This window comes from Arachis ipaensis, chromosome B07 (assembly GCF_000816755.2).
Source record: "Arachis ipaensis cultivar K30076 chromosome B07, Araip1.1, whole genome shotgun sequence".
Classification (NCBI taxonomy): domain Eukaryota; kingdom Viridiplantae; phylum Streptophyta; class Magnoliopsida; order Fabales; family Fabaceae; genus Arachis; species Arachis ipaensis.
The window spans coordinates 74,813,107-74,829,812 of NC_029791.2; the positions used below are offsets into that span (position 1 = coordinate 74,813,107).

The window sequence follows — 16,706 nt, forward strand, 5'->3', positions numbered from 1 at the left end:
GTATAGAGGTTCCCTTGTGTGAGTAGAAGAAGAAAAGAATGTAATGTAAAGAAGAGAAGAGGAAAAACTCGAACACAGAGAGGGAGGTGGTGTTCGAATTTTTGGATGGGAGAGAAAAGTTTTCGAAAATAATTTTTGAAAAGGAGTTGATGATTTTCGAAAATTAAAGGGGAAATAAAATTAAAATTAAAATTTAAAACAATTAATTAATTAAAAAGAATTTTTAAAAAAGAGGGAGGTATTTTCGAAAATTAGAGAGGGAAGAGTAGTTAGGTGGTTTTGAAAAATATAAGAAACAAACAAAAAGTCAATTAGTTAGTTGAAAAAGATTTGAAAATCAATTTTGAAAAGATAAGAAGATAAGAAGTTAGAAAAGATATTTTAAAATCAAATTTTTGAAAAAGATATGATTTAAAAGATATGATAGAAAGATATGATTAAAATTAGTTTTGAAAAAGATTTGAATTTAAAAATCAAAATTAATGACTTGACTCACAAGTAATCACAAGATATGATTCTAGAACTTAAAGTTTGAATCTTTCTGAACAAGAAAGTAACAAACTTGAAATATTTGAATCAAAACATTAGTTGTTGATAATATTTTCGAAAATTATGAGATAAAATTAAGAAAAAGATTTTTTGAAAAATGTTTTTAAAATTTTCGAAAATAAATAAGAAAAATGAAAAAGATTTGATTTTTGAAAAAGATTTGAAAAAGATAGAATTTTTAAATTGAAAATTTGATTTGACTCATAAGAAATAACAAGATTTTAAAATTTTTTGAAAAAGTCAATTCAAATTTTCGAATTTGATGAGAAGAAAAGGGAAAGATATTTTTTTGATTTTTTGAATTTTTAATGATGAAAGAGAAAAACAACAAAAAGACTTAAAACATGAAGATTATGAATCAAAACACATGATGCATGCAAGAACACTTTGAATGTCAAGATGAACACCAAGAACACTTTGAAGATCAAGATGAACATCAAGACTTATTTTTGAAAATTTTCAAGAAAAGAAAAACATGCAAGACACCAAACTTAGAAATTTTCAATGCTTAGACAATATGAATGCAAGAATGCTTATGAAAAACAGCATACAACACAAAACAATATAATATGAAGATCAAACAAGAAAGTTTATCAAGAACAACTTGAAGATCATGATGAATGCAATGCATGAATGCAATTTTTGAAAAAATGCAAGATGATTATGCAATTGACACCAAACTTAAAATTTGACACAAGACTCAAACAAGAAACATAAAAAATATTTTTGATTTTTATGATTTTATAAATTTTTTTCGATTTTTCAAAAATTATTTGAAAAAGAAAAATAAGAATTTCAAAATTTTTAATATGAATTCCAGGAATCTTGCACTCTTAGTCTAAAGCTTCAGTCCAGGAATTAGACATGGCTCACTAGCTAGCCAAGCTTTCAGTGAAAGCTTCGGTCCAAAACACTAGACATGGCCAATGGCCAGCCAAGCTTTAGAATGCAAATCAGTCATACAACAACAAATTTGATTAGCAACAACTAGCTTGCTCTTGTGATGATGGTTTGGAAGCCTCAGTCCAAATGAATTTAGACATGGCTTTACAGCCAACCAGGCTTCAAAATGCTTCATGAAACACTAGAATTCATTCTTAAAAATTCTGGAGAAAAAATATATTTTTTTTGAAAGATTTTTGAAAACTAATTTTTTTTTTGAAAATAAAACGAAAAAGAAAATTACCTAATCTGAGCAACAAGATGAACCGTCAGTTGTCCAAACTCGAACAATCCCCGGCAACGGCACCAAAAACTTGGTGCACGAAATTGTGATCCCAGGCAACGGCGCCAAAAACTCAGTACGCACGTCTTAATAAATTGTTTTTCATTCACAACTTCGATACAACTAACCAGCAAGTGCACTGGGTCGTCCAAGTAATAAAACCTTACGTGAGTAAGGGTCGATCCCACGAAGATTATTGGTTGAAGCAAGCTATAGTCATCTTGTAAATCTCAGTCAGGCGGATATCAAATGGTTATGGAGTTTTCGAATAATAATAATAAATAAACAGAAAATAAAGATAGAAATACTTATGTAGATCATTGGTGAGAATTTCAGATAAGCATATAGAGATGCTTTCGTTCCTCTGATCTCTGCTTTCCTGCTGTCTTCATCCAATCAATCCTACTCCTTTCCATGGAAAGCTTTATGTAGGGCATCACCATTATCAATGGCTACATCCCATCCTCCTGTGAAAATGGTCCAATGCGCTGTCACTGCATGGCTAATCATCTGCGGTTCTCGATCATACTGGAATAGGATTTACTATCCTTTTGCGTCTGTCACTACGCCCAGCACTCGCGAGTTTGAAGCTCGTCACAGCCATCCCTTCCCAGATCCTACTCGGAATACCACAGACAAGGTTTAGACTTTCCGGATCTCAGGAATGGCCATACATGGGTTCTAACTTATACCACGAAGACACTAATATCTCGGACTCGGTCCCCTGTATTAGATATCCAAGAGATATCCATTCAATCTAAGGTAGAACGGAAGTGATTGTTAGGCACGCGTTCATAAGTTGAGAATGATGATGACTGTCATGATCATCACATCCATCATATTGAAGTGCAAATGAATATCATAGAAGCAGAATAAGTTGAATTGAATAGAAAAACAGTAGTACTTTGCATTAATCCTTCAGGAACAACAGAGCTCCACACCTTAATCTATGGTGTGTAGAAACTCTACCGTTGAAAAATACATAAGTGAAAGGTTCAGGCATGGCCGAATGGCCAGCCCCCATGATCTAAGAACTAAACGTCCCAAGATAGCTAATACAATAGTAAAAAGTCCTATTTATACTAAACTAGTTACTAGGGTTTACAGAATTGAGTAAATGATGTAGAAATCCACTTCCGGACCCCACTTGGTGTGTGCTTGGGATGAGCTTGAAGTTTACACGTGGAGAGGTCATTCTTGGAGTTGAACGCCAGTTTGTAACGTCTTTCTGGCGTTGAACTCCACTTTGCAACTTGTTTCTGGCGTTTGACTCCAGAATGCAGCATGAAACTGGCGTTCAATGCCAGTTTACGTCATCAATCGTTATTCAAAGTATGGACTATTATATATTGGTGGAAAGCCCTGGACGTCTACTTTCCAACGCATTTGGAAGCATGTCATTTAGAGTTCTATAGCTCCAGAAAATGCACTTTGAGTGCAGGGAGGTCAGAATCCAACAACATCTGCAGTCCTTCTTCAACCTCTGAATCTGATTTTTGCTCAGGTCGCTCAATTTCAGCCAGAAAATACCTGAAACCACAGAAAAACACACAAACTCATAGTAAAGTCCAGAAATGTGATTTTTAATTAAAAACTAATAAAAATATACTAAAAACTAACTAAATCATACTGAAAACTATGTAAAAATAATGTCAAAAAGCGTATAAATTATCCGCTTATCAGTAGGCATCAGCCCTCAAGTTTGTGAGCACAGAATATTCTTAGAAGAGGGAGAAAAGCCCGTCCATCAACCTCAGAGAAGACTGAATTCCACCATCTTAGAAGTTGTCAAGAAAGAAGTGACCAGGCTACTTGAAGCAGATATCATTTACCCCATCTCAGATAGCAAATGGGTTAGTCCAGTACAAGTGGTGCCCAAGAAGTCTAGAATCACAACAGTAAGAAATAAGCATGGAGAGCTTCTGACAACTAGAGTGCAGAATTCATGGAGAGTTTGCATTGACTATAGGCGTCTTAACCAAGCCACTCGCAAGGATCATTACCCCTTGCCATTCATTGATCAGATGCTTGATCGCCTGTTAGGTAAATCCCATTACTGCTTTTTAGATAGTTATACAGGCTATTTTTAAATCCATATAGCTCCTGAAGATCAAGAAAAGACTACTTTTACATGTCCTTTTGGAACTTATGCTTATAAGAGAATGCCCTTTGGCTTATGCAATGCACCAGCTACTTTCCAAACGTGCATGATGAGTCTTTTCTCTGACCCTACTGAGGACTGTATGGAGAATTTTATGGATGATTTTAGCGTTTATGGTGATTCATTTAGCCTTTGCTTGGATAGTTTATCTAGAGTGTTAGATAGATGTGTCCGTAAAAACCTTGTATTGAATTTTGAAAAATGTCACTTTATGGTTAAACAAGGGATTGTACTAGGACATGTTGTGTCTAATACTGGCATTTCTGTAGATCCAGGAAAGGTGGATGTTATTTCTAGTTTGCCTTACCCCTCCTCTGTGTGGGAAGTCTATTCATTCCTTGGCCATGCAGGTTTTTACCGGAGATTCATTAAGGACTTTAGTAAGGTAGCACTTCCCTTATCCAGACTACTGCAGAAAGATATTGAGTTCGAGTTCAGTGAGGATTGCAAACAAGTGTTTGATAAGCTGAAGACTGCCCTGACTCAAGCTCCAATTATGAGAGGACCTGACTGGAGCCAGCCATTTAAAATCATGTGCGATGCTTCCAACCATGTAGTAGGAGCAGCGCTGGCTCAGCGTGAAGGTAAGGATCCTTTTGTAATTGCTTATGCGTCTAAGACTTTAGACATAGCTCAGTCTAATTACACTACTACTGAGAAAGAACTTCTTGCTATTGTTTTTGCTCTGGATAAATTTTGAGCCTATTTACTTGGTACTAAAGTAGTAGTGTACTCAGACCATGCAGCTCTAAAGTATTTATTAGCTAAAAAGGAGTCCAAACCAAGCCTTATACGTTGGATATTGCTACTAGAAGAATTTGATTTAGAAATTAAGGATAGGAGTGGTAACCAGAATCTAGTGGCAGACCACTTGAGTCGCCTTGAACACATTAAGGATACTGCCACTCCTATAAATGATAATTTCCTGTTTGATGACTTACTAGTAGTATCTGAAGTAATCCCTTGGTATGCACCTGTAGCTAATTATCTAGTTAGCCGCACCTTTCCTCCAAACTTAACTAAGCATCAAAGAGACAAGCTGAAAAGTGAGTCCAAATATTATATATGGGATGACCCATATTTATGGAGATGTGGCGCTGACCGGGTAATTAGGCGGTGTGTGCCTCAATCAGAATTCCAGTCCATTTTAGAGGCATGTCACTCATCTGAGAGTGGAGGACATTTTGGCCCTCAAAGAACACCTAGAAAAATTTTAGACTGTGGATTCTGGTGGCCTACCCTTTTTAAAGACGCTGCTGAATTTTGTAAATCTTGTTCCCCGTGCCAAAGGTTTGGTAATATTTCCAAGAGGGATGAGATGCCTCAACAGACTATGCTTTTCTGTGAAATTTTTGATGTTTGGGGCATTGACTTCATGGGTCCATTTCCAAATTCTAATGGTTATTTTTATATATTGTTAGCTATATAGATTACGTTTCTAAATGGGTGGAAGCAATTCCTACCCGCACTGATGATGCTAACACTGTTGTTTCCTTTGTTAGAAACCACATTATTTGTCGCTTTGGATCACCACGAGCAATCGTGAGCGATCAAGGCATCCATTTCTGTAATAGGAGACTAACATGATTACTGAAGAAGCATGGGATAGTTCATAAAGTGGCAACAGCCTACCATCCCTAGACTAATGGACAAGCTGAGGTGTCTAACAGAGAGATAAAGAGTATATTGCAGAAGATAGTCAAACCTAATAGAAGAGACTGGAGCACCAGGCTACAAGATGCACTCTAGGCATACAGAACTGCATACAAGACACCCATTGGGATGAGTCCCTTCTGCTTAGTTTATGGAAAGGCCTGTCACCTCCCAGTAGAGGTAGAGCACAAAGCCTTTTGGGCAGTGAAGGAGTGTAATATGGAATTTGAGACGGCCGAAGCTGAGAGAAAGTTGCAACTACAAGAATTAGAGAGCCTACGCCTAGAAGCTTATGAGAACTCAAGACTGTACAAGGAAAAGATGAAGGCTGTGCATGATAAGCACATCAAGAGGAGAGAGTTCCAACCTGGGGACTTTGTCCTCCTTTACAACTCTAGATTGAGACTCATGCCAGGCAAGTTGAGATCAAGGTGGGAAGGTCCATATAGAGTAGAGATGGCTGAGCCATACGGAGTTTTCCACCTAAGTCAACCTTCAAGCTCTGAATTCATCAAATTTAATGGACATCGCCTAAAGCTATATCATGGTGTGAAGGCGACGAAAACCAGGGAGCTAGAAATCTTCCTCTTGGAGGATCCACCCACAGCAGAAGACTGAGCTAATGGAGCGTCCAACTTAAGGACGTTAAAGCGAAGTGCTGGGTGGGAGACAACCCACCATGGTATGATCGTTCCTTTCTTTCTTCTTAGTTTTATTTTTCAATAACTCTTCTCATTATTAGCACATTTAGTTTGCATCTTCATTTGCACATTTGCACAAAAAAAAGGAGCACGCGACGCGACAGCGTCGCCGACGCGTGCGCGTCGCATGTGAGTAAGGAAGAAAAAGAAATCGAACAGAAAGTCACGCGAGAGTGTGGCTGGAGGCGTGCCTTTGGCACAAATCACCCCACACGACCGCGTCACTGACGCGACCGCGTCATTTGGGAAACATGCCTCCCACGCGTCCGCGTCACCCACACGGATGCGTGACCTAAAAATCGACGTAAGAAAGGGCGCATGGCCAAAAGTTGTGCTGGAGTGAGGCTGGACTGGTGCTAAAGGCACAAGCCTTACCACGCGAACGCGTGCCCCACGCATCCACGTCATACTCCAATATTCGCCACCCACACGACCGCGTCAACCACGCGATCGCGTCACCCAAAAAAATTTTTTTTGGCAAAACAAGGTTTCAAACAGAGAGTTGTGCGAGCGCGAGGCTGCCCTCGCGTCAGTAGCACAAAACGAGTCACGCGTCCGCGTGACCGACACGACCGCGTCGATTCATATGAGCGCAATTCGCGCGAACGCGTCTTCCATGCGTCTGCGTCGCTTGCGCCGCACAGCTTAACCTAATCTGCCAAAATATCTTATCTTTCGATTCCCCAAATCCTACTTTTTTCTTTTCCCTCCTTATTTCTTCCTTCTTCCTTCTTCCTTCTTCCTTCTTCCTTCTTTCTCACTCTCTACTTTTTCTCTCTCTCACCACCATTATCAAGGTTTTTCTTTTCTTCTTCCCTCCTTAATTTTCTATTCTTCTTTTTTTTATGTTATTTTCTTTCTTTTTCTTTTTTCTTGCATTATCCATGTTCTCTTTTTCTTTGTTTTTCTTTTAATTAGTGTTGGTAATTTATTTGGATCACTATTCTTTCCTATGATTTTCTTGTGAATTATTCAGGAACTGTTTGACAATTATATATTACTTTTTAAAAGGGTTGCTTGTATGTTCAATTTATTATTTTCATTAGCTTATTTATCATGCATGCTATGTGTTTGTGAAAATGCCCGTATGGCATTGTGCACTATTTTTAGATTTCTTTTATTCTACTACTCTAAATGCTTGCTTTTCACAAAACCCTTTTTATATTTTATTAATTTAAATATAATTATTATTACAAACAGGTTATTAGTTTGAAAGTCTTGGTAATCTAACATGGACATTGAATGCTTGATCTATGCTACTCATGCCTTTGTCTGCATGCCAATAAACACCTTGCATTTAATTGTCATCATATGCACTTGCTATTTTCCGTTGATGATTTTTCACATGTAGTCATGACCATGTGTTAACATCATTCATCTTTTAATCTGCATTAATTACCACCTTTCCCGTTCTCTTCCTTGCTCTACCCCTTGACATTTTAACATACTTTCTCTTTTCTCTCTTTTAGGATGGCCACCAAGAAAGGCAAGGAGAAAGCTACTCCCAAACCACCAGCAAGAAGAGGAACAAAAAGAACATTAGTGATAGAGCCATCTTCAACTGCAGTAAAGCCCTCAACAAAAAGAATTAAGAGGATTATAAAGGTTAATGAAAAAGAGAAAGCTTTCCCAGCAAAGGACACTGTGTGATTTACCAATCGCTACTGTGAGCAGATGTTCTCCATCCTGGCAGCAAGGAGTTACAACAACGAATACCTTCTTATCCTTCCGACCCATATTGCTGAATTTGTTGAGCCGCAAATTGAGCGAAGACAATGGGGTTTCCTACAGAGACAGCTACGGCAGGTTAATCTTTCTTAGGTAGTCGAGTTCTACTCTAATTTCCACCTGCCAACCCTGCAGTCTGTCTATGTCCATCAGAAGCAAGTCCCCATTACAGAAGAGGCCATTCAACGAGTTTTAGATCTTCCCCCTACTCCAGAAGGATTGGACGCATTTCAAGAAGCCGCACTCAAGCCCCAGATGTACCAATTTGACTGGGACGCTGTTCTCAGAGTTATCGCACTACCTGGCAGCAGATGGATTTATGGATACCATCGTTCCCGTCCTAAGGGAATATTGGCTTCTGCACTTACCTTGGATGCTCACGTATGGGCACAGATCATGTCCCATTATGTCTTTCTGAGCACTCACGAGTCCTCCTTCACTGCAGGCAAGGCCGTTCTACTATGGTGCATCCTTACAGATCAACCTCTGAACCTACCAAGACACATCCGGAATGCTATGGGACACGTACAAATTACGGACAATTTACCTTTTCCCGCCTTGGTCTCAGATCTTGTCTCAGCAGCCGGAGTCTCCTACAAAGCTGGGGACACCAAAGCCATGCTTCCACGGGATGATCAGTACGTCCCAGAGGATGATCAGTATGTCCCATCAGATACTTGAAAGGTTGGATCGGCAGGAACACAAAGCAAAGCTAAGAGAGCGCCGTAACAAGCGCCGATTCACATACCTCAAGGAGCTACTTAAAGGAAAATACAGAGACTCAAACACCCCAGACTCCACTTTCTTTACCAGCACAGGGAGCCATGATGGTCCCGACTGTGGAGATACTGCTACCAGCCCACCCTTGCTCCTAACAGATGGCACCGAGGACAGTGCAAAGCCTTAAGTGTGGGGAGGTCGGTCAGTACCTGACTTCCAGAGGTAATTTCTCTTCCCTAACACCAATAAAATAGGATATTTAGTCAGCTTTTATTTTGTAGAATAGGATAAATTGCACAGTAATAGATTAGTTGCATGCATGTTCTACTTGATTGAAAAGACAATAAGTTTCTTCTAAGACCCTATTTTTATAACAAAATTTCACTAATTTTAATCAAAACTTTTGTGTTAAATTTGCTTGAAGTTATATTTGGAACATGGTTTTTGAGCTAAAGAACACACAACCTATGAGATTTGAGCCTTTATACATGGTTACATTATTTAACCATGATTATTTTATTCTTGTGTGTTTACTTCTCTATGATTGTAATCTATATTTTGTTTCATCCTATATGTCTAATGTTTAATATATTTATATGCTTGCATATGATTGAGGCCATTATTTATTTAACTCACTTATCCAAATTAAGCCTACCCCTTAAGTTTCCTTTGTTAGCCACTTTGAGCTTTTAAATCCCATTTGTTCTTTATTTTACCACATTACTAGCCTTAAGTGGAAAAATAATTATATATCCCAATTGAATCTTTGGTTAGCTTGAGGAAGAATTGTGTGTTAATTAAGTATGGGAAAATTATGGGAACAAAAGATAATAAGGGAATGTGTCATGATAATATAATGGGAATTTGGGTACCTACTCATGTGAAACTGTAAAAGAAAAAATTAAAAATCTATGTGCATTGATAAGCTGTGTTTATATAAAAAAATAAAAATAAAAAATAAAAAATAAAAATATCCAAAAATATTCAATAATTAAATAAGGGGACAAAATTATCCCAATGCTAAGTTAAATTTCAAGGATCAATGCATATATCATAAAATTAAAATAAAAGTTGATACATGAGTAAGGAATGTGAAAGGGAAATTTTGGGTAGCTAGGTGTGAAATTTAAGCTATAAAGAATATATATGTGTGTTAGGCGAAAGCTTGGGTTAATTAAAGATTCAATTTATGAGCTTACTTAGCCATATATATACCCTCACCCTTACCTTGGCCCCATTACAACCTTGAAAAGACCTCATGATGTTTGCATTGGTATATTAAATGTTGTTGATTGGTTAGGAGAAGAACAAAAATTAGAAAGCATGATTAGAGAAGGATAGAGTGATTACCCTATACACTAGAGAGATTAGAGCATACATACATCATCAGTGATTACCCTATACACTAGTGAGATTACTTCTTGCATTTTTTATCTATTCTTACTATATAAGAATTGAATTAGTGGAATTTGATTTGTGATTGTCTTGAAGAGCTTATTTACTTTTGACCAAGTGGACAACAATCATATAGTTGCATTCACATATATAGGTTGCATTGCATTGCATGAGTTTTACATGTTCCTACTCATTTATTTTACCTCCTTCAACTAAGCATAAGGACATGCTAATGACTAAGTGTGGGGAGGTTGATAAACCATTATTTTATGGTTTATATTGTGCTTAATTGTGTGGTTTTATCAAATCTTTACCCACTTATTCATATGATTAGCATGCATTTATAATTCCTTCCCAAAATTACTTCATGGTTGAATAGCTGCTTCCTAGAGACTTTTAATTTTGTATTTTAATTCTCCTTGATTCCATTCGATGCCGTGATCTGTGTGTCAAGTGTTTCAGGTTTTATAGGGCATGAATGACTTGGAGATTGGAAAGGAAGCTTGCAAAAATGGAAGGAACACAAGAAATTGAGGAGATGACCAGTGGGAAGTGATGTGGAAGCATGGCTCACGCGACCGCACGAAATAGAGGAAATTGCAGTGACGCGGATGCATGGCTCACACGAACGCGCGGATCGAAAACTGCACAAGTGACGCGAATGCATGGACGACACGCACACGTGGCAAGGCAAAACGCTGGACGACGCGAACGCATGAATGATGCGATCGCGTGACATGCGCGATCTGCAGAATCTGCAGAATTTGCTGGGGGCGATTTTGGGCCCTATTTTGACCCAGTTTTCGGCCCAGAAAAGCAGATTAGAGCCAGGGAACATACAGAGACCGGGGAACAACATTCATTCCGCATAATTTTAGTTTTAGATCTGATTTTACTCCTCCTCTTGGTTTTCTCTCTACACATTCATAGTTCTTAGGATTTTGATTTTATTGCTTTTTGGACTGGGATATTGAGAAAAGTTATTACTTCCGTCAAGACTTCGTCATTCTAGTTTGTTTCCTTACTTGTCACTTACTCTTCCATATCCTTCATTTACTCGGAATTATTATTGGATTATTTTTAGAATTTATTAATACAAGAACTATTTTTATTTTTAATTGATCCTTTTGATTATTATTTATCATGTCTTTCAATATTTCCCTTTCTTATTTCGTAGATTTTACAATCATAATGAGTGAGTAGTTCCATAACTTGATTGGTAGTTAATTGAAATGAGGACCTTGAGTTGGATGCTCAAGAGTAAAATTATAGTTGGGTTTCGCGTTGGGTCACCATCTAATCACTGACACTAGTCCTTTCCAAGGGAGAGGATTAGAACTGGTGAATAGAAACTGACTTCCAACTTGCTTAACTTTCCTTTATCTGTTAAAGGATAACTGAGCAGGCAACCTTTAATTATCACTTTTATCTTGGGAGAACTCCATCAAGGATAGGGCTTCCAACTAATCTACTCCTGGTCAAGGTTTTTATTTAAATTAGATAAATTCTCTGATTTAATTTCCTATTTATCAACTCAACCCATTTTAGAAAATATCTGATTAATAAAATAGCACATCTTTCTGCAACTCGTTGGGAGACGACCTGGGATTCATACTCCCAGTATTTTAATTTTAATTCTGTGACAACCCCTTCTAAATTGAGAAGCGGATTTTTGGCTGGTTAAGAATTGTACTTGCAACGTATCTCTTATAATAATTTCTTAACTTGTCTTTTTTCGCCACGTCAACGACCCGAGGTTCAATACTTCGGTTTATAAATTTAGGGGTTTGTACTAGTGACAAACAAAATTTTTGTATGAAAGGACTATTGTTGGTTTAGAAACTATATTGCAATGATCTTTCATTTGTGAAACTCTAAACCGTCAATTTTCCACTCATCAATGGTATAAAGGAGAATTAAAATATACTAATTAAAGATCTCTAGGAAGCAAGTTTTCAATCATCACTACAACAAATATTGGCTTTAGCAACGCCAAATTTTGCAACGCCTTAAAACCATTCTCTAAAATAGTTTTAGACAACAGTTTTTTGTAGTGTTACTGTTGAATTCAATTTTTCATTATTTTATAGCAACAAATTAAAACCGTTCTCTTTGACTATTTTAAAGAACGGTTTTATACCCGTTACTATGATTTGTTTTTAAGCAACGGTTTTTTATTGTTGTTTAAATAATTGTACAAAAGAAACGCATAAAAACTGTTGCCAAAATGCTACACTTTAAAACCGTTCTATTAGATGATTTTAGATAACGGTTTTTACAATGTTGCTGATGAAGTTCAATTTTTTATTACATTATAGCAACAAAATAAAACCGTTCTCTTTGACTATTTTCTTAAATATTTTATAAAATTATTATATTATTATATAACTAGTATATATTTTACCATAATTTTAAAATTATCAAATAAAACCCTAATTTCACAAAAATCCTAACTTTGTTACCTGAATCCCTAAACATACTTACGGAAAAGGAAACGAAAGGAAAGGGGAAACGAAAGAAAAGGAAAAAAGAGAAGGGGAATCGGGAAAGAAGAAGGGAAGGAGAGGGAGAAGAGCGCGCCGTCGCTGCGCCCTGCCCGCCTGTCGCCGCCGCCATCCTCGCGCGAATTGGAGGTGTAGAGACAGAGAAGAGCGCACGCGAGAGAGGAGAAGTAGCCACCATCGTCGAGGACTCCATCAACGCCGCTGAAGGTCCTGACCATCAAGCTCGTCGTCGCCCCACTGAGGAGATTGAAGAGAGAGAAAGGGTTCGCGCAGAGATAGAAACACGACAAGGGAGGAAGAGGTTGCCTTTGTTGCTGCCAAGCTGTCGCTGGTAGGGTTGGGTTCGCCATCGCTATCGCCGTCGCCTTTGAGCAGTGTGCCACCGTTGGCGTCTGGATCGCCACTCTGTTTCTGCTGCAACTCGCCACTGTCCTGGTGAGCTTTACCCTACGAGTTACTTTGCTGTCGCCTAATATTGATTTTAATGTTAATTTGGTATAATGCTGTTCTGATGTTGATTTAGTAACTGGTTATTTGGAAATGCTGTTGTGATTTTATTTTGATTTTAAGATTGATTTAGTATGTAACTGTTTCTCTGGCAATGCTGCTCTGATTTTATTTTGATTCCAATTACCCTCATACTCAATTTCACTAAACTGGACATACACTTACCTTGAAGCAGCTTGGTTTGATCATTGGTAAAGGTCAGTTATTCATTATTATTAGTAGCTTGACATTGTGGTTTAGTTCATTTATTTTCATATTCATTGCAATAAGAGGAACACTAAGATAATTCCCCAGTTAATTAGCAAAATGTATGGTTGATATACTTGCGAAGATCTCTTTTCTTTGTTTGGATACATTTTAGAACAAAGAGCTCTGAATTTGTCAAAATTGACCTTTATGCCTGAAACTTTAAGTAACTAATCCAAAGTAGAAACAACCCTTTGCACTTGAGTTTTCCTGGCTTTACAAAATAAAATAAAATGATTTGCAAACATAAGATGTGATTGTGATATATAAGGTCCTCCTCAAAAAATAGCAACCAACTACTTATGCTGAAGAAATATTATTCCTCAAACCTACAACTCCTTGATTTGAAATGTCGATCGATAGAGTAGTGGCTTCTCTTAAGGTGTTAAATCCACATGAAGGTAGTTCATGGCTCAAGGAGTGAATATCTTCAATAATTACATCTATCTTCCAGCAATCATTCCCACTCTTGATTCCCTCTGATTCGGCCTTATGCGTTCTTGATCACAATTGCAAACGACCTTGTCCCCTTCTTTTCAGAGAAAGCAGCATCAACGTTAACTTTCAACCAGTCTTCACTACTGGTAATCTTCTTCCTGGTGCTCTTTCTTTCTGTTTTGGATTATTTGCCTCTTTTGTATTAGGATTGTTGCATTTGCTATAGCTATTCTAGGGTCTGGTTAACTATGATTGACAATGGCTGTGTTTTTTATTTTCCAAATGGCCCATACAAGTTAATATGTTCTGTAGCTACTTTATCTGTGTGATAATAAAGGTGACATTGCTGGTCCCTAATAGCATTCAGTTTTAACAAATTTGTTGCTTCAGATAGTGGTGCAAATTGTTATAGGGTTCTAGGAGAGGGTAATTCAGGTATTTTTAAGTCTTTGAGATGAGTCAATTAATAGAGATTGTTGAAGTTGATTGATTGAAGGCATGGAGAAAAAGGGGAAAAAGTTTTGTTAACAATTAATATTCATTTGTATGTTTTACAAAAATGAGTAATATTGTTCAAATTTGGGAGACTGTTATAAGCATTTCTTTCTCTTGATTACTCTTTCATTTTCTTGATTATACTCATTTAAGCAAGAGAAATTCATGATTTTTGTGGTGATTTTGTCTTCAGATCCTCTGCTAGTGAAGGCTGCCATACAGCACCACATTTATTGCAGACTCTGCTCTCTTATTTGGTGTAAGCAATAGCAGATTATGTTGTTTTCCAAGTGGAGTCTGGGGCTCACTGTATACAAATATTTGATTCATGGGGTGGACAACTACCACCTGGTATGTGGGAACGCTGGTCAAAGCCTTATATCAAAGAGGTAATGTAGAAATAGTTCCCATTTATTTTCATCTTATTGAAATTGTGTTATAATTTTTCAAACTGTTCTATTTGGGATCTATGTCATAGCAAGCCTAAGTGTATGTATTTCAACTTTTGCTTATTTGTTTAGTTGAATCTTTGAACTAGACAAACCATGTGTGGCTTTCAAAGGTTTGCAATGATTACATGTTTTGTTTTATGTAAATTATTGTTTTGTTCCAAGCTCTCATGATTGTCATTTGGTTTGTAAATAATAAGATGAGCTAAGAGCTTGTAATTTGTAAGCATCGAGTGGTAAATAAGCTCACTGGATGTTGATCTTGGTCTTCTGAATTTCGGAGAGAAAGTCCAAATCAGAGGCTACACCTTCAAACTTTTTTATTTAATTGAAACCATGTTGCTGTTAGTGTATCATCATAATTTATAAAACATAAAATATTTGCGAATTGAATGTTGGGTGCAAGATACTATTATTCCAAATCTTTTCCTCTTTTGCCATTTACTGATTATAAACATACAGATTGTAGATTTGGTCAAGAAAAGATGCCCTGAGACACCAATTGTTCTTTATATAAATGGAAATGGTTGCCTCCTTGAGTGTATGAAAGATACTGGAGTTGATGTTATTGGGCTGGACTGGACTGTGGATATGGTAGATGGAAGAAGAAGATTGGGTAGTGGAATAGGTATGCAGGGAAATGTGGACCCTGCCTACTTATTCTCCCCACTTCCTGCCCTCACTGAAGAAATTCAGAGGTTGGCTATTTAATATCTTTTTAACTCTAACATTCTTCATTCTCGATAGTCATATCCTTTACCTATTCAGCCTGCATTTTCCCCATGTTCATGATTCAGATCCCTTGCGACTGTCAAGGTTATTATTCACATATACCTTCCCTGATATTTGGTTAACTATCTGCATAACTTTGTGTTTGTCTTTTTAATGCTTAGTATGCAGGTTTTCTAATCTGCCAAAAATGTTTATACAGATAAAGATCAGATTTAAGATTCTTTCCAGTTCTTTGTGTAGAGCAGTTGCCATTGAAGCTAAGAGAGTTCACTCAAGCTAAGTTACCACACCAACTTTGTTTATGTGGAGCAGTTGCCATTGAAGCCAAGAGAGTCCACTCAAGCTGAGTTACCACACCAATTTTGTTGAAGAAAAATGAAGACATTGCCACCCTTAGGCTATAGTATTATGGTATTTTGAAAAATGATGATATATAAGTAAAAGTATTTATGACCTAGATTAGTATTATGTTATTTTGCAATGATGATATAATGTGATTGTAGATCTTACAACAATTTTTATAAGTCAAATTTAATGGTAAATGTTCAATTAGTTTTCTTTAGTAATTTGATTCAAATAGTTTAGGTTATTTATTGACACTAAATTAAAAAAAAGTTTGAAATAATTTCATTCATGAGAAAACTCTTTTTACAAGAATTATATTATAAAAAAAACCGTTGCCAAAAGTCACAAAAGGTAATGGTGTTAAAACCATTGTCAAAGAAAACTATAAAATGGCAATGGTATTAAAACCGTTGCCAAAAAGTGACACTAATGGCAACGCTTTAAAACCATTGGCTTTGTGAATAATAAAACTATAACAGTTTAAAACCGTTGCCTATCCAGTTATGGTTTTAGACCGTTACGTCATGAAAGAGAACGGTTTTAAACCGTTGCCTATCCAACAACGGTTCTAAACCGTTCTTTAAAAATTGTTGTCAAAAACCATTGTCTATAGTAGTAACTTTGGGAACGGTTTTTTTGTTACCGTTGTCTTAGGTAAAAAACCGTTGCCTTTGATCATTGGTAACGACCGCATATACTACAGATCAAAAACCGTTGCCAAAGCATTGCCTAAAGTTTTGGGAACAGTTTTTCAAACTACGGCAGCGGTTTTTTACCATTGCAAAAACCCTTATTTGTTGTAGTGCATAAAACAATACTAGGAAGGGATTATAAAATCATGCAAATCATATGAATAAG

At 36.9% G+C, this 16,706-nt stretch overlaps 1 protein-coding gene across 1 annotated transcript; it reads left to right on the forward strand.

Moving 5' to 3' along the window:
* On the forward strand, positions 13,739 to 15,547 carry LOC110265088 (uroporphyrinogen decarboxylase 1, chloroplastic-like). The gene is made up of 4 exons (XM_021107857.1): positions 13,739 to 13,790; positions 14,188 to 14,262; positions 14,596 to 14,711; positions 15,234 to 15,547. Exons 1-4 carry the CDS (start codon positions 13,739 to 13,741, stop codon positions 15,480 to 15,482), a joined length of 492 nt encoding a protein of 163 aa, XP_020963516.1. The 3' UTR covers positions 15,483 to 15,547.